This window comes from Phytophthora infestans, genomic scaffold (genome assembly GCF_000142945.1).
Source record: "Phytophthora infestans T30-4 supercont1.6 genomic scaffold, whole genome shotgun sequence".
Lineage (NCBI taxonomy): Eukaryota > Oomycota > Peronosporomycetes > Peronosporales > Peronosporaceae > Phytophthora > Phytophthora infestans.
The window spans coordinates 2,726,162-2,742,971 of record NW_003303753.1 but is presented as its reverse complement, the minus strand read 5'-3'; the positions used below and the strand labels follow the sequence as shown (position 1 = coordinate 2,742,971).

Genomic DNA, 16,810 nt, shown 5'->3' with positions numbered 1-16,810 from the left:
CACAAAGGTGGTGGTTGATTCACCGCCTACACCGCCATTGAACCATTTTTCGCTTAGCACGTCTTTGCCGTCAGCATAATCGTATTGGACTTCTTAGTAACTCAATGCAAGAAAAATTTGGCCTGCGTCACGAAGCAGACCATTTTGCTGCGATGAGATGCCTCATAACATCGCTAAGGCGCTTATTTCTTATCAATGCTGACTCGCGGTTCAATTTCGTGCCCCGTCAAAGGGAAAGGCTCCATTGAAGTGCTAGATTGGAATATTCCAACTCGCCTCAACTCGAATCATATGCCGAACTACACAGACGAAGCTGGCGAAATTGTTCGTCGTCTGATGATTGTTAAATTTGGCAAGCAAGTCTCCGATGACGAAGTCGATGTGGAACTTGAGCAGAAAGTATAAGATCAAGAGTTCGCTACGTTCTTGCATCGATGCCGCTCAAAGTATATCGAGCTCAAAGAAACATACGCAAGCAAGAAGGTGACGGCATTTGCCCCACAGTCATTTATTGATAGAAGCAATGATTTTCGCGAGACTGCTATAATAATAACAGCTACGGATTCGCTATGGGAAACGTAGCATATGAAGAAGGGGCGGAAATATCGAGATCTGAAATGCGGAGACACTTGCTTGTTTGGATGCGAAAGAAGTTCGGATTGGATAAATTACCTAAGGGACAGTTAAAGCCGCAAGAGATCGAGCGCGCTCATCGTAAAATCAAATATGTGGAGATGAACACCTGCACACACTGTGGAAACAAACATACGAAGGATTGCTGTAAGGACTACGCATGCAATTCAAGAAGCACCAAGCGATACTTCATTAATGCCAAAATAATATCTCCAACAGATTTTTGACAGACTCATAATTCAGAATTACAGGTACTATTGATCGAAAGGAAGTATCACCCCATGGCCGAGATGGGGCACACGCGAATCCGTGTTGAATTTGAATCGTCTAAGAACCTTGACAGGAATATTGGTCTTCACAAAAGCATCTTCTAAGCTCGTAAATCGGGCACGGTAGGCCGGGCCTACACCCTCCACGAACTCCAGCTGAACCTCGGAGCTCGTGTTGATGCACGGTAAAACGGAACACACTTGATGAAGTGTGCACGAGTAGCAAATGGGCCGTAGTACGCTTCCCAGCAGGTGGCATCAACAAATGCGGAGTTCGGCAGCAACCATAGGTCAACCGTCACTAGGCTCGTGCAATATAAGATGAATAGGTCGTCGGGACCAGCAGCCTTCAACCGCTCTTGCTCGAAAACGTCCAGTGATAGATTCCCTTCGACGCATTTACACTGATGAACCTCGTAAAAGAAGCCCTTCGTCGCATCTTCCAGACACAGAAATGCATCTTCGGACGGAGACCCGTCTGCAGGCTGATACAGAAAACACTTCCCTTGATCATTACCGCAAGAGCACCTTTCTTTCTTAAATTCGTTGGCATCCGCTTGTCAGCTAGCGCATACGTCAATTGCCGCTCAATATCGCGTCGATTGCATCCATCGCCAACCCGTGCCCCATGAATCATGATGGCCCATGATGTATATCCGTCTCGATTGATTTGAACAACGATACTGCCTGCAGTTCTCACACGGGTCACGTTTGTTGTTTCAGCGTTCGTCTTCGATCGTCCTTGTCTTTAATTGGTCGATTCGTTTAGCGTTGTGTAGTTATATGTAACGTTTGTGTCAGTTTGATGTACCAGCTGTCATACGTTATTTCGTTAGTGCGCCTCGCGTAGAAGGGATGGTGGCGCGGAAATGGTTCCTGCTCGTGGGCGGGAACGGCAAGGATCTCACATCGACGACTTCTGTTGGTGTGGATGTTGAAGATGTGGATACGTTCCGAAAGGCAGTGAAGAAAGAGTGTCCGAGCGCTCTCGCGAACGTCGATGCTGTCGATCTCACAGTCTTTGCGAACCGGGCGGAGTACGATGCGAAGCGAAGCGTGCTGCTGCCCCAGTCGGGGTCCCCAGTGACGGCGTATGGGAATAATGAAGAGAATGCGCTCATTGTGCAAGTGCCGACGCAGCGTCAAGCGGTGGTGCCAGCGTTATCGCAGCAGTCGTTCTTTTGGAAGGAGCCAAAGTCGTTGGTCGCAACGACTGGTGCGAATTGGGATTTCCAGAATTCATTGGATCTCGGCAACCTAGCATCTGCTATCGGTCGTCATTATCAAGCTTGGAGAGATGGAAAGACGGACAAGCGAAGTCATCCGCTATTCGTGTGCTTAGATGGCCCCGGAACTGGAAAGTCGAGATTGCTTGACGAATTTCCGAAAATCTTGCAGCAGGAAATCTTTCGCGATGAGACACAAGGCGATCCAGCGATGAAGCAGCTCTTGCAGACAGCCTACAATTTCAAGATCACTTTTGAGAATGGAACAACCAAGCCAGGTAATTTTATTGATCCGGGCCAGGCAATTGGAACTCGAATGCTGTACCAACTGCAGGATTCAGTCGTCTGGGGGGAATTTATGTTGGATCATGCGAATCATGTTGTCCCTGAACAAGTATTGTCGAAATTGTCAGCAATCACTGGAACGGATCCGAGCCAAATGTGCGTGATTCTCTGTGTCGACAGCTTGCAAAAGCTTCCGCATGAAGCAGGAAGCAAGCGTTCCGAGTTTTATACGGCGTTTGCGTCGCTGTGTGACCTCGTCAATGCCTCCAAGTGCTGGGTGATTGTGATCTGCGCGGCGACTATTTACCAGCCAGTGGATGAATTTCTGGCCGCTTCGCCACAATGGAGAGAGATGCTGCAGACGACATTATTGGAGCGCCCGAAGATCAACGGTAGAGACGTATTTGATACATTCGACTATGGCAATGGAGCTTTGACGCAGCTATTGGTGGATGACATGGGCGGGCATGGCAGAGCATTGGAAGAATTGTTCAACGTGATGCTGCAAAATGAGGGGCAAGCTTTTGAATTCATTCCGGTGATGCACAAAGTGCTGGCTGCAATTCGACAAGCGTACCCTGCGATTGTTGCCCAGATGCAGAGTATGAAGCAAGCATTTCTTGCGGTGATTTCTCGTCGGAGGGTCGATGGAAATTCGCTTTTCGGAAATCTAACGCTTGATCAAGTTATCTCGTGCGGGTTGATCCGACTCGATGGAACCCAACTCCAATGCCCGTTCATTCTCTATATGCTGCTGGAAACGCATGATATTCCATGGAGCAAACATGCTACTTACGCACCGGCAGAACGGTTGGAAGACTTGAAACCTTGGCAACTTTGGGAGCATTTTAACTGCAAGTTCCGAGTGTTGAAATCGCAAGCTTTCGCCCAGGAGGAGCCTGTGCTGTGGACGGATATACATCATGGGGCACGGTTTGGCGATGGATGCAATCGACGCGTTATTGAGCGGCAATTGACGTATGCGCTAGCTGACAAGCGGATGCCAACGAAGACCAAAGGATTTAAGAAAGGAAGGTGCGCTTGCGGTAATGATCAAGGGAAGTGTTTTCTGTATCAGCCTGCAGACGGGTCTCCATCCGGAGATGCATTTCTGTGTCTGGAAGGTGCGACGAAGGGCTTCTTTCACGAGGTTCATCAGTGTAAATGCGTCGAAGGGAATCTATCACTGGACGTTTTCGAGCAAGAGCGGTTGAAGGCTGCTGGTCCCGACGACCTATTCATCTTATATTGCACGAGTCTAGTGACGGCTGACCTATGTTTGCTGCCGAACTCCGCGTTTGTTGATGCCACCTGCTGGGAAGCGTACTACGGTCCATTTGCTGCTCGTGCATTCTTCATCAAGTCTGTTCCGTTACCGTGCATCAACACGAGCTCCGAGGTCCAACTGGAGTTCGTGGAGGGTGTAGGCCCGGCCTACCGTGCCCGAATCGCGAAGAAGCGTCCATTTACGAGCTTGGAAGATGCTTTTGTGAAGACCAAGATTCCAGTCAAGGTTCTTAGACGATTCAAATTCAACACGGATTCGCGTTAGCCTCATCTTGGCCATGGGGTGATACTTCCTTTCAAGAGAAAACATATCTCGTTCTCCGTTCTACGCATGAATCGATCGCACAAAGGTGGTGGTTGATTCACCGCCTACACCGCCATTGAACCATTTTTCGCTTAGCACGTCTTTGCCGTCAGCATAATCGTATTGGACTTCTTAGTAACTCAATGCAAGAAAAATTTGGCCTGCGTCACGAAGCAGACCATTTTGCTGCGCTGAGATGCCTCATAACATCGCTAAGTCGCTTCTTCGATCATATTTTTTATCAATGCTGACTCGCGGTTCAATTTCGTGCCCCGTCAAAGGGAAAGGCTCCGAATATTCCAACTCGAATCATATGCCGAATCGTCCTTGTCTTTAATTGGTCGATTCGTTTAGCGTTGTGTAGTTCTATGTAAGGTTTGTGTCAGTTTGATGTACCAGCTGTCTAACGTTATTTCGTTAGTCCGCGTGGCGTAGAAGGGATGGTGGCGCGGAAATGGTTCCTGCTCGTGGGCGGGAACGGCAAGGATCTCACATCGACGACTTCTGTTGGTGTGGATGTTGAAGATGTGGATACGTTGCGGGATGCGGTAAAGGAGAAGTTCAGAGACAGTCACCTCGCAGGGATTGCTGCGTCCGATCTCACAGTCTTTGCGAACCGGGCCGAGTACGATGCGAAGCGAAGCGTGCTGCTGCCCCAGTCGGGGTCCCCAGTGACGGCGTATGGGAATAATGAAGAGAATGCGCTCATTGTGCAAGTGCCGACGCAGCGTCAAGTGGTGGTGCCGACGGAATCGCAGAAATCGTTCGTTTGGAAGGAGCCAAAGTCGTTGGTCGCAACGACTGGTGCGAATTGGGATTTCCAGAATTCATTGGATCTCGGCAACCTAGCATCTGCTATCGGTCGTCATTATCAAGCTTGGAGAGATGGAAAGACGGACAAGCGAAGTCATCCGCTATTCGTGTGCTTAGATGGCCCCGGAACTGGAAAGTCGAGATTGCTTGACGAATTTCCCAACGTCTTGCAGCAGCGAATATTTCGTGATGAGACACAAGGCGATCCAGCGATGAAGCAGCTCTTGCAGACAGCCTACAATTTCAAGATTACGTTTGAAAATGGAACAACCGACAACTATGGCATATCCGATCCGAGAAAAATGATTGGAACTCGAATGCTATACCAGCTGCAGGAGTCGGATTGGACGATGTTTAATGCGAACCCAGTTAATCAGGTGTTTCCTGCAGAAGTACTGACGAAATTGTCGGCAATCACCGAAACGGATTCGAACCGAATGTGCGTGATTCTCTGTGTCGATAGCTTGCAAAAGCTTCAGCATGAACCAGGAAGCAAGCATTCAGAGTTTTATACGGCGTTTGCGTCGCTGTGTGACCTCGTCAATGCCTCCAAGTGCTGGCTGATTGTGATCTGCGCGGCGACTATTTCCCAGCCAGTGGATGAATTTCTGGCCGCTTCGCCACAATGGAGAGAGATGCTGCAGACGACATCATTGAAGCGCCCGAAGATCGATGGAAGAGACGTATTTGATACATTCGACTATGGCAATGGAGCTTTGACGCAGCTATTGGTGGATGACATGGGCGGGCATGGCAGAGCATTGGAAGAATTGTTCAACGTGATGCTGCAAAATCAGGGGCAAGCTTTTGAATTCATTCCGGTGATGCACAATGTGCTGGCTGCCATTCGACAAGCGTACCCTGCGATTGTTGCCCCGATGCAGAGTATGAAGCAAGCATTTCTTGCGGTGATTTCTCGTCGGAGGGTCGATGGAAATTCGCTTTTCGGAAATCTAACGCTTGATCAAGTTATCTCGTGCGGGTTGATCCGACTCGATGGAACCCAACTCCAATGCCCGTTCATTCTCTATATGCTGCTGGAAACGCATGATATTCCATGGAGCAAACATGCTACTTACGCACCGGCAGAACGGTTGGAAGACTTGAAACCTTGGCAACTTTGGGAGCATTTTAACTGCAAGTTCCGAGTGTTGAAATCGCAAGCTTTCGCCCAGGAGGAGCCTGTGCTGTGGACGGATATACATCATGGGGCACGGTTTGGCGATGGATGCAATCGACGCGTTATTGAGCGGCAATTGACGTATGCGCTAGCTGACAAGCGGATGCCAACGAAGACCAAAGGATTTAAGAAAGGAAGGTGCTCTTGCGGTAATGATCAAGGGAAGTGTTTTCTGTATCAGCCTGCAGACGGGTCTCCATCCGGAGATGCATTTCTGTGTCTGGAAGGTGCGACGAAGGGCTTCTTTCACGAGGTTCATCAGTGTAAATGCGTCGAAGGGAATCTATCACTGGACGTTTTCGAGCAAGAGCGGTTGAAGGCTGCTGGTCCCGACGACCTATTCATCTTATATTGCACGAGTCTAGTGACGGCTGACCTATGTTTGCTGCCGAACTCCGCGTTTGTTGATGCCACCTGCTGGGAAGCGTACTACGGTCCATTTGCTGCTCGTGCATTCTTCATCAAGTCTGTTCCGTTACCGTGCATCAACACGAGCTCCGAGGTCCAACTGGAGTTCGTGGAGGGTGTAGGCCCGGCCTACCGTGCCCGAATCGCGAAGAAGCGTCCATTTACGAGCTTGGAAGATGCTTTTGTGAAGACCAAGATTCCAGTCAAGGTTCTTAGACGATTCAAATTCAACACGGATTCGCGTTAGCCTCATCTTGGCCATGGGGTGATACTTCCTTTCAAGAGAAAACATATCTCGTTCTCCGTTCTACGCATGAATCGATCGCACAAAGGTGGTGGTTGATTCACCGCCTACACCGCCATTGAACCATTTTTCGCTTAGCACGTCTTTGCCGTCAGCATAATCGTATTGGACTTCTTAGTAACTCAATGCAAGAAAAATTTGGCCTGCGTCACGAAGCAGACCATTTTGCTGCGATGAGATGCCTCATAACATCGCTGAGGCGCTTATTTTTTATCAATGCTGACTCGCGGTTCAATTTCGTGCCCCGTCAAAGGGAAAGGCTCCATGAAGTGCTAGATTGGAATATTCCAACTCGCCTCAACTCGAATCATATGCCGAACTACACAGACGAAGCTGGCGAAATTTGTTCGTCGTCTGATGATTGTTAAATTTGGCAAGCAAGTCTCCGATGACGAAGTCGATGTGGAACTTGAGCAGAAAGTATAAGATCAAGAGTTCGCTACGTTCTTGCATCGATGCCGCTCAAAGTATATCGAGCTCAAAGAAACATACGCAAGCAAGAAGGTGACGGCATTTGCCCCACAGTCATTTATTGATAGAAGCAATGATTTTCGCGAGACTGCTATAATAATAACAGCTACGGATTCGCTATGGGAAACGTAGCATATGAAGAAGGGGCGGAAATATCGAGATCTGAAATGCGGAGACACTTGCTTGTTTGGATGCGAAAGAAGTTCGGATTGGATAAATTACCTAAGGAACAGTTAAAGCCGCAAGAGATCGAGCGCGCTCATCGTAAAATCAAATATGTGGAGATGAACACCTGCACACACTGTGGAAACAAACATACGAAGGATTGCTGTAAGGACTACGCATGCAATTCAAGAAGCACCAAGCGATACTTCATTAATGCCAAAATAATATCTCCAACAGATTTTTGACAGACTCATAATTCAGAATTACAGGTACTATTGATCGAAAGGAAGTATCACCCCATGGCCGAGATGGGGCATACGCGAATCCGTGTTGAAATCGAATCGTCTAAGAACCTTGACAGGAATATTGGTCTTCACAAAAGCATCTTCCAAGCTCGTAAATGGACGTTTCTTCGCGATTCGGGCACGGTAGGGCCGGGTCTACACCCTCCACGAACTTCAGCTGAACCTCGGAGCTCGTGTTGATGCACGGTAAAACGGAACACACTTGATGAAGTGTGCACGAGTAGCAAATGGGCCCGTAGTACGCTTCCCAGCAGGTGGCATCAACAAATGCGGAGTTCGGCAGCAACCATAGGTCAACCGTCACTAGGCTCGTGCAATATAAGATGAATAGGTCGTCGGGACCAGCAGCCTTCAACCGCTCTTGCTCGAAAACGTCCAGTGATAGATTCCCTTCGACGCATTTACACTGATGAACCTCGTGAAAGAAGCCCTTCGTCGCATCTTCCAGACACAGAAATGCATCTTCGGACGGAGACCCGTCTGCAGGCTGATACAGAAAACACTTCCCTTGATCATTACCGCAAGAGCACCTTTCTTCCTTAAATCCTTTGGTCTTCGTTGGCATCCGCTTGTCAGCTAGCGCATACGTCAATTGCCGCTCAATATCGCGTCGATTGCATCCATCGCCAACCCGTGCCCCATGAATCATGATGGCCCATGATGTATATCCGTCTCGATTGATTCGAACACTGCAGTTCTCACACGGGTCACGTTTGTTGTTTCAGCGTTCGTCTTCGATCGTCCTTGTCTTTTATTGGTCGATTCGTTTAGCATTGTGTAGTTTTATGTAACGTTTGTGTCAGTTTGATGTACCAGCTGTCTCACGTTATTTCGTTAGTGCGCCTCGCGTAGAAGGGATGGCGGCGCGGAAATGGTTCCTGCTCGTGGGCGAGAACGGCAAGGATCTCACATCGACGACTTCTGTTGGTGTGGATGTTGAAGATGTGGATACGTTCCGAAAGGCAGTGAAGAAAGAGTGTCCGAGCGCTCTCGCGAACGTCGATGCTGTCGATCTCACAGTCTTTGCGAACCGGGCGGAGTACGATGCGAAGCGAAGCGTGCTGCTGCCCCAGTCGGGGTCCCCAGTGACGGCGTATGGGAATAATGAAGAGAATGCGCTCATTGTGCAAGTGCCGACGCAGCGTCAAGCGGTGGTGCCAGCGTTATCGCAGCAGTCGTTCTTTTGGAAGGAGCCAAAGTCGTTGGTCGCAACGACTGGTGCGAATTGGGATTTCCAGAATTCATTGAATCTCGGCAACCTAGCATCTGCTATCGGTCGTCATTATCAAGCTTGGAGAGATGGAAAGACGGACAAGCGAAGTCATCCGCTATTCGTGTGCTTAGATGGCCCCGGAACTGGAAAGTCGAGATTGCTTGACGAATTTCCGAAAATCTTGCAGCAGGAAATCTTTCGCGATGAGACACGAGGCGATCCAGCGATGAAGCAGCTCTTGCAGACAGCCTACAATTTCAAGATCACTTTTGAGAATGGAACAACCAAGCCAGGTAATTTTATTGATCCGGGCCAGGCAATTGGAACTCGAATGCTGTACCAACTGCAGGATTCAGTCGTCTGGGGGGAATTTATGTTGGATCATGCGAATCATGTTGTCCCTGAACAAGTATTGTCGAAATTGTCAGCAATCACTGGAACGGATCCGAGCCAAATGTGCGTGATTCTCTGTGTCGACAGCTTGCAAAAGCTTCCGCATGAAGCAGGAAGCAAGCGTTCCGAGTTTTATACGGCGTTTGCGTCGCTGTGTGACCTCGTCAATGCCTCCAAGTGCTGGCTGATTGTGATCTGCGCGGCGACTATTTCCCAGCCAGTGGATGAATTTCTGGCCGCTTCGCCACAATGGAGAGAGATGCTGCAGACGACATCATTGAAGCGCCCGAAGATCAACGGTAGAGACGTATTTGATACATTCGACTATGGCAATGGAGCTTTGACGCAGCTATTGGTGAATGACATGGGCGGGCATGGCAGAGCATTGGAAGAATTGTTCAACGTGATGCTGCAAAATCAGGGGCAAGCTTTTGAATTCATTCCGGTGATGCACAATGTGCTGGCTGCAATTCGACAAGCGTACCCTGCGATTGTTGCCCAGATGCAGAGTATGAAGCAAGCATTTCTTGCGGTGATTTCTCGTCGGAGGGTCGATGGAAATTCGCTTTTCGGAAATCTAACGCTTGATCAAGTTATCTCGTGCGGGTTGATCCGACTCGATGGAACCCAACTCCAATGCCCGTTCATTCTCTATATGCTGCTGGAAACGCATGATATTCCATGGAGCAAACATGCTACTTACGCACCGGCAGAACGGTTGGAAGACTTGAAACCTTGGCAACTTTGGGAGCATTTTAACTGCAAGTTCCGAGTGTTGAAATCGCAAGCTTTCGCCCAGGAGGAGCCTGTGCTGTGGACGGATATACATCATGGGGCACGGTTTGGCGATGGATGCAATCGACGCGTTATTGAGCGGCAATTGACGTATGCGCTAGCTGACAAGCGGATGCCAACGAAGACCAAAGGATTTAAGAAAGGAAGGTGCTCTTGCGGTAATGATCAAGGGAAGTGTTTTCTGTATCAGCCTGCAGACGGGTCTCCATCCGGAGATGCATTTCTGTGTCTGGAAGGTGCGACGAAGGGCTTCTTTCACGAGGTTCATCAGTGTAAATGCGTCGAAGGGAATCTATCACTGGACGTTTTCGAGCAAGAGCGGTTGAAGGCTGCTGGTCCCGACGACCTATTCATCTTATATTGCACGAGTCTAGTGACGGCTGACCTATGTTTGCTGCCGAACTCCGCGTTTGTTGATGCCACCTGCTGGGAAGCGTACTACGGTCCATTTGCTGCTCGTGCATTCTTCATCAAGTCTGTTCCGTTACCGTGCATCAACACGAGCTCCGAGATCCAACTGGAGTTCGTGGAGGGTGTAGGCCCGGCCTACCGTGCCCGAATCGCGAAGAAGCGTCCATTTACGAGCTTGGAAGATGCTTTTGTGAAGACCAAGATTCCAGTCAAGGTTCTTAGACGATTCAAATTCAACACGGATTCGCGTTAGCCTCATCTTGACCATGGGGTGATACTTCCTTTCAAGAGAAAACATATCTCGTTCTCCGTTCTACGCATGAATCGATCGCACAAAGGTGGTGGTTGATTCACCGCCTACACCGCCATTGAACCATTTTTCGCTTAGCACGTCTTTGCCGTCAGCATAATCGTATTGGACTTCTTAGTAACTCAATGCAAGAAAAATTTGGCCTGCGTCACGATGCAGACCATTTTGCTGCGATGAGATGCCTCATAACATCGCTGAGGCGCTTATTTCTTATCAATGCTGACTCGCGGTTCAATTTCGTGCCCCGTCAAAGGGAAAGGCTCCATTGAAGTGCTAGATTGGAATATTCCAACTCGCCTCAACTCGAATCATATGCCGAACTACACAGACGAAGCTGGCGAAATTGTTCGTCGTCTGATGATTGTTAAATTTGGCAAGCAAGTCTCCGATGACGAAGTCGATGTGGAACTTGAGCAGAAAGTATAAGATCAAGAGTTCGCTACGTTCTTGCATCGATGCCGCTCAAAGTATATCGAGCTCAAAGAAACATACGCAAGCAAGAAGGTGACGGCATTTGCCCCACAGTCATTTATTGATAGAAGCAATGATTTTCGCGAGACTGCTATAATAATAACAGCTACGGATTCGCTATGGGAAACGTAGCATATGAAGAAGGGGCGGAAATATCGAGATCTGAAATGCGGAGACACTTGCTTGTTTGGATTTCGGATTGGATAAATTACCTAAGGAACAGTTAAAGCCGCAAGAGATCGAGCGCGCTCATCGTAAAATCAAATATGTGGAGATGAACACCTGCACACACTGTGGAAACAAACATACGAAGGATTGCTGTAAGGACTACGCATGCAATTCAAGAAGCACCAAGCGATACTTCATTAATGCCAAAATAATATCTCCAACAGATTTTTGACAGACTCATAATTCAGAATTACAGGTACTATTGATCGAAAGGAAGTATCACCCCATGGCCGAGATGGGGCATACGCGAATCCGTGTTGAAATTGAATCGTCTAAGAACCTTGACTGGAATCTTGGTCTTCGCAAAAGCATCTTCCAAGCTCGTAAATGGACGCTTCTTCGCGATTCGGGCACGGTAGGCCGGGCCTACACCCTCCACGAACTCCAGCTGAACCTCGGAGCTCGTGTTGATGCACGGTAACGGAACAGACTTGATGAAGTGTGCACGAGCAGCAAATGGACCGTAGTACGCTTCCCAGCAGGTGGCATCAACAAATGCGGAGTTCGGCAGCAACCATAGGTCAACCGTCACTAGGCTCGTGCAATATAAGATGAATAGGTCGTCGGGACCAGCAGCCTTCAACCGCTCTTGCTCGAAAACGTCCAGTGATAGATTCCCTTCGACGCATTTACACTGATGAACCTCGTGAAAGAAGCCCTTCGTCGCATCTTCCAGACACAGAAATGCATCTTCGGACGGAGACCCGTCTGCAGGCTGATACAGAAAACACTTCCCTTGATCATTACCGCAAGAGCACCTTTCTTTCTTAAATCCTTTGGTCTTCGTTGGCATCCGCTTGTCAGCTAGCGCATACGTCAATTGCCGCTCAATATCGCGTCGATTGCATCCATCGCCAACCCGTGCCCCATGAATCATGATGGCCCATGATGTATATCCGTCTCGATTGATTTGAACAACGATACTGCCTGCAGTTCTCACACGGGTCACGTTTGTTGTTTCAGCGTTCGTCTTCGATCGTCCTTGTCTTTAATTGGTCGATTCGTTTAGCGTTGTGTAGTTTTATGTAACGTTTGTGTCAGTTTGATGTACCAGCTGTCTAACGTTATTTCGTTAGTGCGCCTCGCGTAGAAGGGATGGTGGCGCGGAAATGGTTCCTGCTCGTGGGCGGGAACGGCAAGGATCTCACATCGACGACTTCTGTTGGTGTGGATGTTGAAGATGTGGATACGTTGCGGGATGCGGTAAAGGAGAAGTTCAGAGACAGTCACCTCGCAGGGATTGCTGCGTCCGATCTCACAGTCTTTGCGAACCGGGCGGAGTACGATGCGAAGCGAAGCGTGCTGCTGCCCCAGTCGGGGTCCCCAGTGACGGCGTATGGGAATAATGAAGAGAATGCGCTCATTGTGCAAGTGCCGACGCAGCGTCAAGTGGTGGTGCCGACGGAATCGCAGAAATCGTTCGTTTGGAAGGAGCCAAAGTCGTTGGTCGCAACGACTGGTGCGAATTGGGATTTCCAGAATTCATTGGATCTCGGCAACCTAGCATCTGCTATCGGTCGTCATTATCAAGCTTGGAGAGATGGAAAGACGGACAAGCGAAGTCATCCGCTATTCGTGTGCTTAGATGGCCCCGGAACTGGAAAGTCGAGATTGCTTGACGAATTTCCCAACGTCTTGCAGCAGCGAATATTTCGTGATGAGACACAAGGCGATCCAGCGATGAAGCAGCTCTTGCAGACAGCCTACAATTTCAAGATTACGTTTGAAAATGGAACAACCGACAACTATGGCATATCCGATCCGAGAAAAATGATTGGAACTCGAATGCTATACCAGCTGCAGGAGTCGGATTGGACGATGTTTAATGCGAACCCAGTTAATCAGGTGTTTCCTGCAGAAGTACTGACGAAATTGTCGGCAATCACCGAAACGGATTCGAACCGAATGTGCGTGATTCTCTGTGTCGATAGCTTGCAAAAGCTTCAGCATGAACCAGGAAGCAAGCGTTCCGAGTTTTATACGGCGTTTGCGTCGCTGTGTGACCTCGTCAATGCCTCCAAGTGCTGGCTGATTGTGATCTGCGCGGCGACTATTTCCCAGCCAGTGGATGAATTTCTGGCCGCTTCGCCACAATGGAGAGAGATGCTGCAGACGACATCATTGAAGCGCCCGAAGATCAACGGTAGAGACGTATTTGATACATTCGACTATGGCAATGGAGCTTTGACGCAGCTATTGGTGGATGACATGGGCGGGCATGGCAGAGCATTGGAAGAATTGTTCAACGTGATGCTGCAAAATCAGGGGCAAGCTTTTGAATTCATTCCGGTGATGCACAATGTGCTGGCTGCAATTCGACAAGCGTACCCTGCGATTGTTGCCCAGATGCAGAGTATGAAGCAAGCATTTCTTGCGGTGATTTCTCGTCGGAGGGTCGATGGAAATTCGCTTTTCGGAAATCTAACGCTTGATCAAGTTATCTCGTGCGGGTTGATCCGACTCGATGGAACCCAACTCCAATGCCCGTTCATTCTCTATATGCTGCTGGAAGCGCATGATATTCCATGGAGCAAACATGCTACTGTACGCACCGGCAGAACGGTTGGAAGACTTGAAACCTTGGCAACTTTGGGAGCAGTTCAACTGCAAGTTCCGAGTGTTGAAATCGCAAGCTTTCGCCCAGGAGGAGCCTGTGCTGTGGACGGATATACATCATGGGGCACGGTTTGGCGATGGATGCAATCGACGCGTTATTGAGCGGCAATTGACGTATGCGCTAGCTGACAAGCGGATGCCAACGAAGACCAAAGGATTTAAGGAAGAAAGGTGTTCTTGCGGTAATAATCAAGGGAAGTGTTTTCTGTATCAGCCTGCAGACGGGTCTCCATCCGGAGATGCATTTCTGTGTCTGGAAGATGCGACGAAGGGCTTCTTTCACGAGGTTCATCAGTGTAAATGCGTCGAAGGGAATCTATCACTGGACGTTTTCGAGCAAGAGCGGTTGAAGGCTGCTGGTCCCGACGACCTATTCATCTTATATTGCACGAGTCTAGTGACGGCTGACCTATGTTTGCTGCCGAATTCCGCGTTTGTTGATGCCACCTGCTGGAAGCGTACTACGGTCCATTTGCTGCTCGTGCATTCTTCATCAAGTCTGTTCCGTTACCGTGCATCAACACGAGCTCCGAGGTCCAACTGGAGTTCGTGGAGGGTGTAGGCCCGGCCTACCGTGCCCGAATCGCGAAGAAGCGTCCATTTACGAGCTTGGAAGATGCTTTTGTGAAGACCAAGATTCCAGTCAAGGTTCTTAGACGATTCAAATTCAACACGGATTCGCGTTAGCCTCATCTTGGCCATGGGGTGATACTTCCTTTCAAGAGAAAACATATCTCGTTCTCCGTTCTACGCATGAATCGATCGCACAAAGGTGGTGGTTGATTCACCGCCTACACCGCCATTGAACCATTTTTCGCTTAGCACGTCTTTGCCGTCAGCATAATCGTATTGGACTTCTTAGTAACTCAATGCAAGAAAAATTTGGCCTGCGTGATTGTGTCACGAAGCAGACCATTTTGCTGCGATGAGATGCCTCATAACATCGCTAAGTCGCTTCTTCGATCATATTTCTTATCAATGCTGACTCGCGGTTCAATTTCGTGCCCCGTCAAAGGGAAAGGCTCCATTGAAGTGCTAGATTGAAATATTCCAACTCGCCTTAACTCGAATCATATGCCGAACTACACTGACGAAGCTGGCGAAATCGTTCGTCGTCTGATGATTGTTAAATTTGGCAAGCAAGTTCCCGATGACGAAGTCGATGTGGAACTTGAGCAGAAAGTATAAGATCAAGAGTTCGCTACGTTCTTGCATCGATGCCGCTCAAAGTATATCGAGCTCAAAGAAACATACGCAAGCAAGAAGGTGACGGCATTTGCCCCACAGTCATTTATTGATAGAAGCAATGATTTTCGCGAGAGTGCTATAATAATAACAGCTACGGATTCGCTATGGGAAACGTAGCATATGAAGAAGGGGCGGAAATATCGAGATCTGAAATGCGGAGACACATGCTTGTTTGGATGCAAAAGAAGTTCGGATTGGATAAATTACCTAAGGAACAGCTAAAGCCGCAAGAGATCGAGCGCGCTCATCGTAAAATCAAATATGTGGAGATGAAAATCTGCACACACTGTGGAAACAAACATACGAAGGATTGCTGTAAGGACTACGCATGCAATTCAAGAAGCACCAAGCGATACTTCATTAATGCCAAAATAATATCTCCAACAGATTTTTGACAGACTCATAATTCAGAATTACAGGTACTCTTGATTGATACCGGCATTATTTTGGAGCCGGTTCTAGAACCGAGATTGCACTGGCTGTAGTTAAACGATCTTAACGATTCTGCTGACGGCAAAGACGTGCTGAGCGAAAAATGGTTCAATGACGGTGTAAGCGGTAAATTAACCACCACTTTTGTGTGATCAATTCATGCGTAGAACGGAGACAGAGATATGAAAGGAAGTATCACCACATTTCTAAGATGGGGCTAACGCGAATCCGTGTTGAATTTGAATCGTCTAAGAACCTTGACTGGAATCTTGGTCTTCACAAGAGCATCTTCCAAGCTCATAAATGGACGCTTCTTTGCGATTCGGGCACGGTAGGCCGGGTCCACACCCTCCACGAACTCCAGTTGGACCTCGGAGCTCGTGTTGATGCACGGTAATGGAACAGACTTGATGAAGAGTGCACGAGCAGCAAATGGACCGTAGTACGCTTTCCAGCAGGTGGCATCAACAAACGCGGAGTTCGGCAGCAAACATAGGTCAGCCGTCACTAGACTCGTGCAATATAAGATGAATAGGTCGTCGGGACCAGCAGCCTTCAACCGCTCTTGCTCGAAAACGTCCAGTGATAGATTCCCTTCGACGCATTTACACTGATGAACCTCGTGAAAGAAGCCCTTCGTCGCATCTTCCAGACACAGAAATGCATCTTCGGACGGAGACCCGTCTACAGATTGATACAGAAATCACTTCCCTTGATCATTACCGCTAGAGCACCTTTCTTTCTTAAATCCTTTGGTCTTCGTTAACATCCACTTGTCAGCAAGCGCATACGTCAATTGCCGCTCAATAACGCGTCGATTGCATCCATCGCCAACCCGTGCCCCATGAATCATGGGGCATCATGTATATCCGTCTCGATTGATTTGAACAACGATACTGTCACACGGGTCACGTTTGTTGTTTCAGCGTTCGCCTTCGACGTCCTTGTCTTTAATTGGTCGATTCGTTTAGCGTAGTGTAGTTCTATGTAAAGTTTGTGTCAATTTGATGTACCAGCTGTCTCGCGTAGAAGCGCGAAAATGG

General features: G+C 48.6%; 3 protein-coding genes and 5 pseudogenes across 3 annotated transcripts; 4 read left to right on the top strand and 4 right to left on the bottom strand.

The window, feature by feature from the left end:
* Nucleotides 1-1,093: 1,093 nt before the first annotated feature.
* On the bottom strand, nucleotides 1,094-1,444 carry PITG_23251 (annotated as a pseudogene; the record flags this gene model as incomplete).
* A 313-nt stretch (nucleotides 1,445-1,757) lies between these two features.
* PITG_04766 (crinkler (CRN) family protein, putative) lies at nucleotides 1,758-3,965 on the top strand (the record flags this gene model as incomplete). Its single annotated transcript, XM_002905444.1, has 1 exon — nucleotides 1,758-3,965. One exon carries the CDS (start codon nucleotides 1,758-1,760, stop codon nucleotides 3,963-3,965), a length of 2,208 nt encoding a protein of 735 aa, XP_002905490.1.
* Nucleotides 3,966-4,444: 479 nt separating this feature from the next.
* Nucleotides 4,445-6,652, top strand: PITG_04765 (crinkler (CRN) family protein, putative; the record flags this gene model as incomplete). The annotated part of the gene is made up of 1 exon (XM_002905443.1): nucleotides 4,445-6,652. The coding sequence occupies one exon, from the start codon at nucleotides 4,445-4,447 to the stop codon at nucleotides 6,650-6,652; it is 2,208 nt and encodes a 735-aa protein (XP_002905489.1).
* A 1,125-nt stretch (nucleotides 6,653-7,777) lies between these two features.
* Nucleotides 7,778-8,308, bottom strand: PITG_23250 (annotated as a pseudogene; the record flags this gene model as incomplete).
* Nucleotides 8,309-8,507: 199 nt separating this feature from the next.
* Nucleotides 8,508-10,715, top strand: PITG_04764 (crinkler (CRN) family protein, putative; the record flags this gene model as incomplete). The annotated part of the gene is made up of 1 exon (XM_002905442.1): nucleotides 8,508-10,715. The coding sequence occupies one exon, from the start codon at nucleotides 8,508-8,510 to the stop codon at nucleotides 10,713-10,715; it is 2,208 nt and encodes a 735-aa protein (XP_002905488.1).
* A 1,114-nt stretch (nucleotides 10,716-11,829) lies between these two features.
* On the bottom strand, nucleotides 11,830-12,357 carry PITG_23249 (annotated as a pseudogene; the record flags this gene model as incomplete).
* Nucleotides 12,358-12,566: 209 nt separating this feature from the next.
* PITG_04763 lies at nucleotides 12,567-14,657 on the top strand (annotated as a pseudogene; the record flags this gene model as incomplete).
* A 1,327-nt stretch (nucleotides 14,658-15,984) lies between these two features.
* On the bottom strand, nucleotides 15,985-16,630 carry PITG_04762 (annotated as a pseudogene; the record flags this gene model as incomplete).
* Between the last annotated feature and the right edge of the window lie 180 nt (nucleotides 16,631-16,810).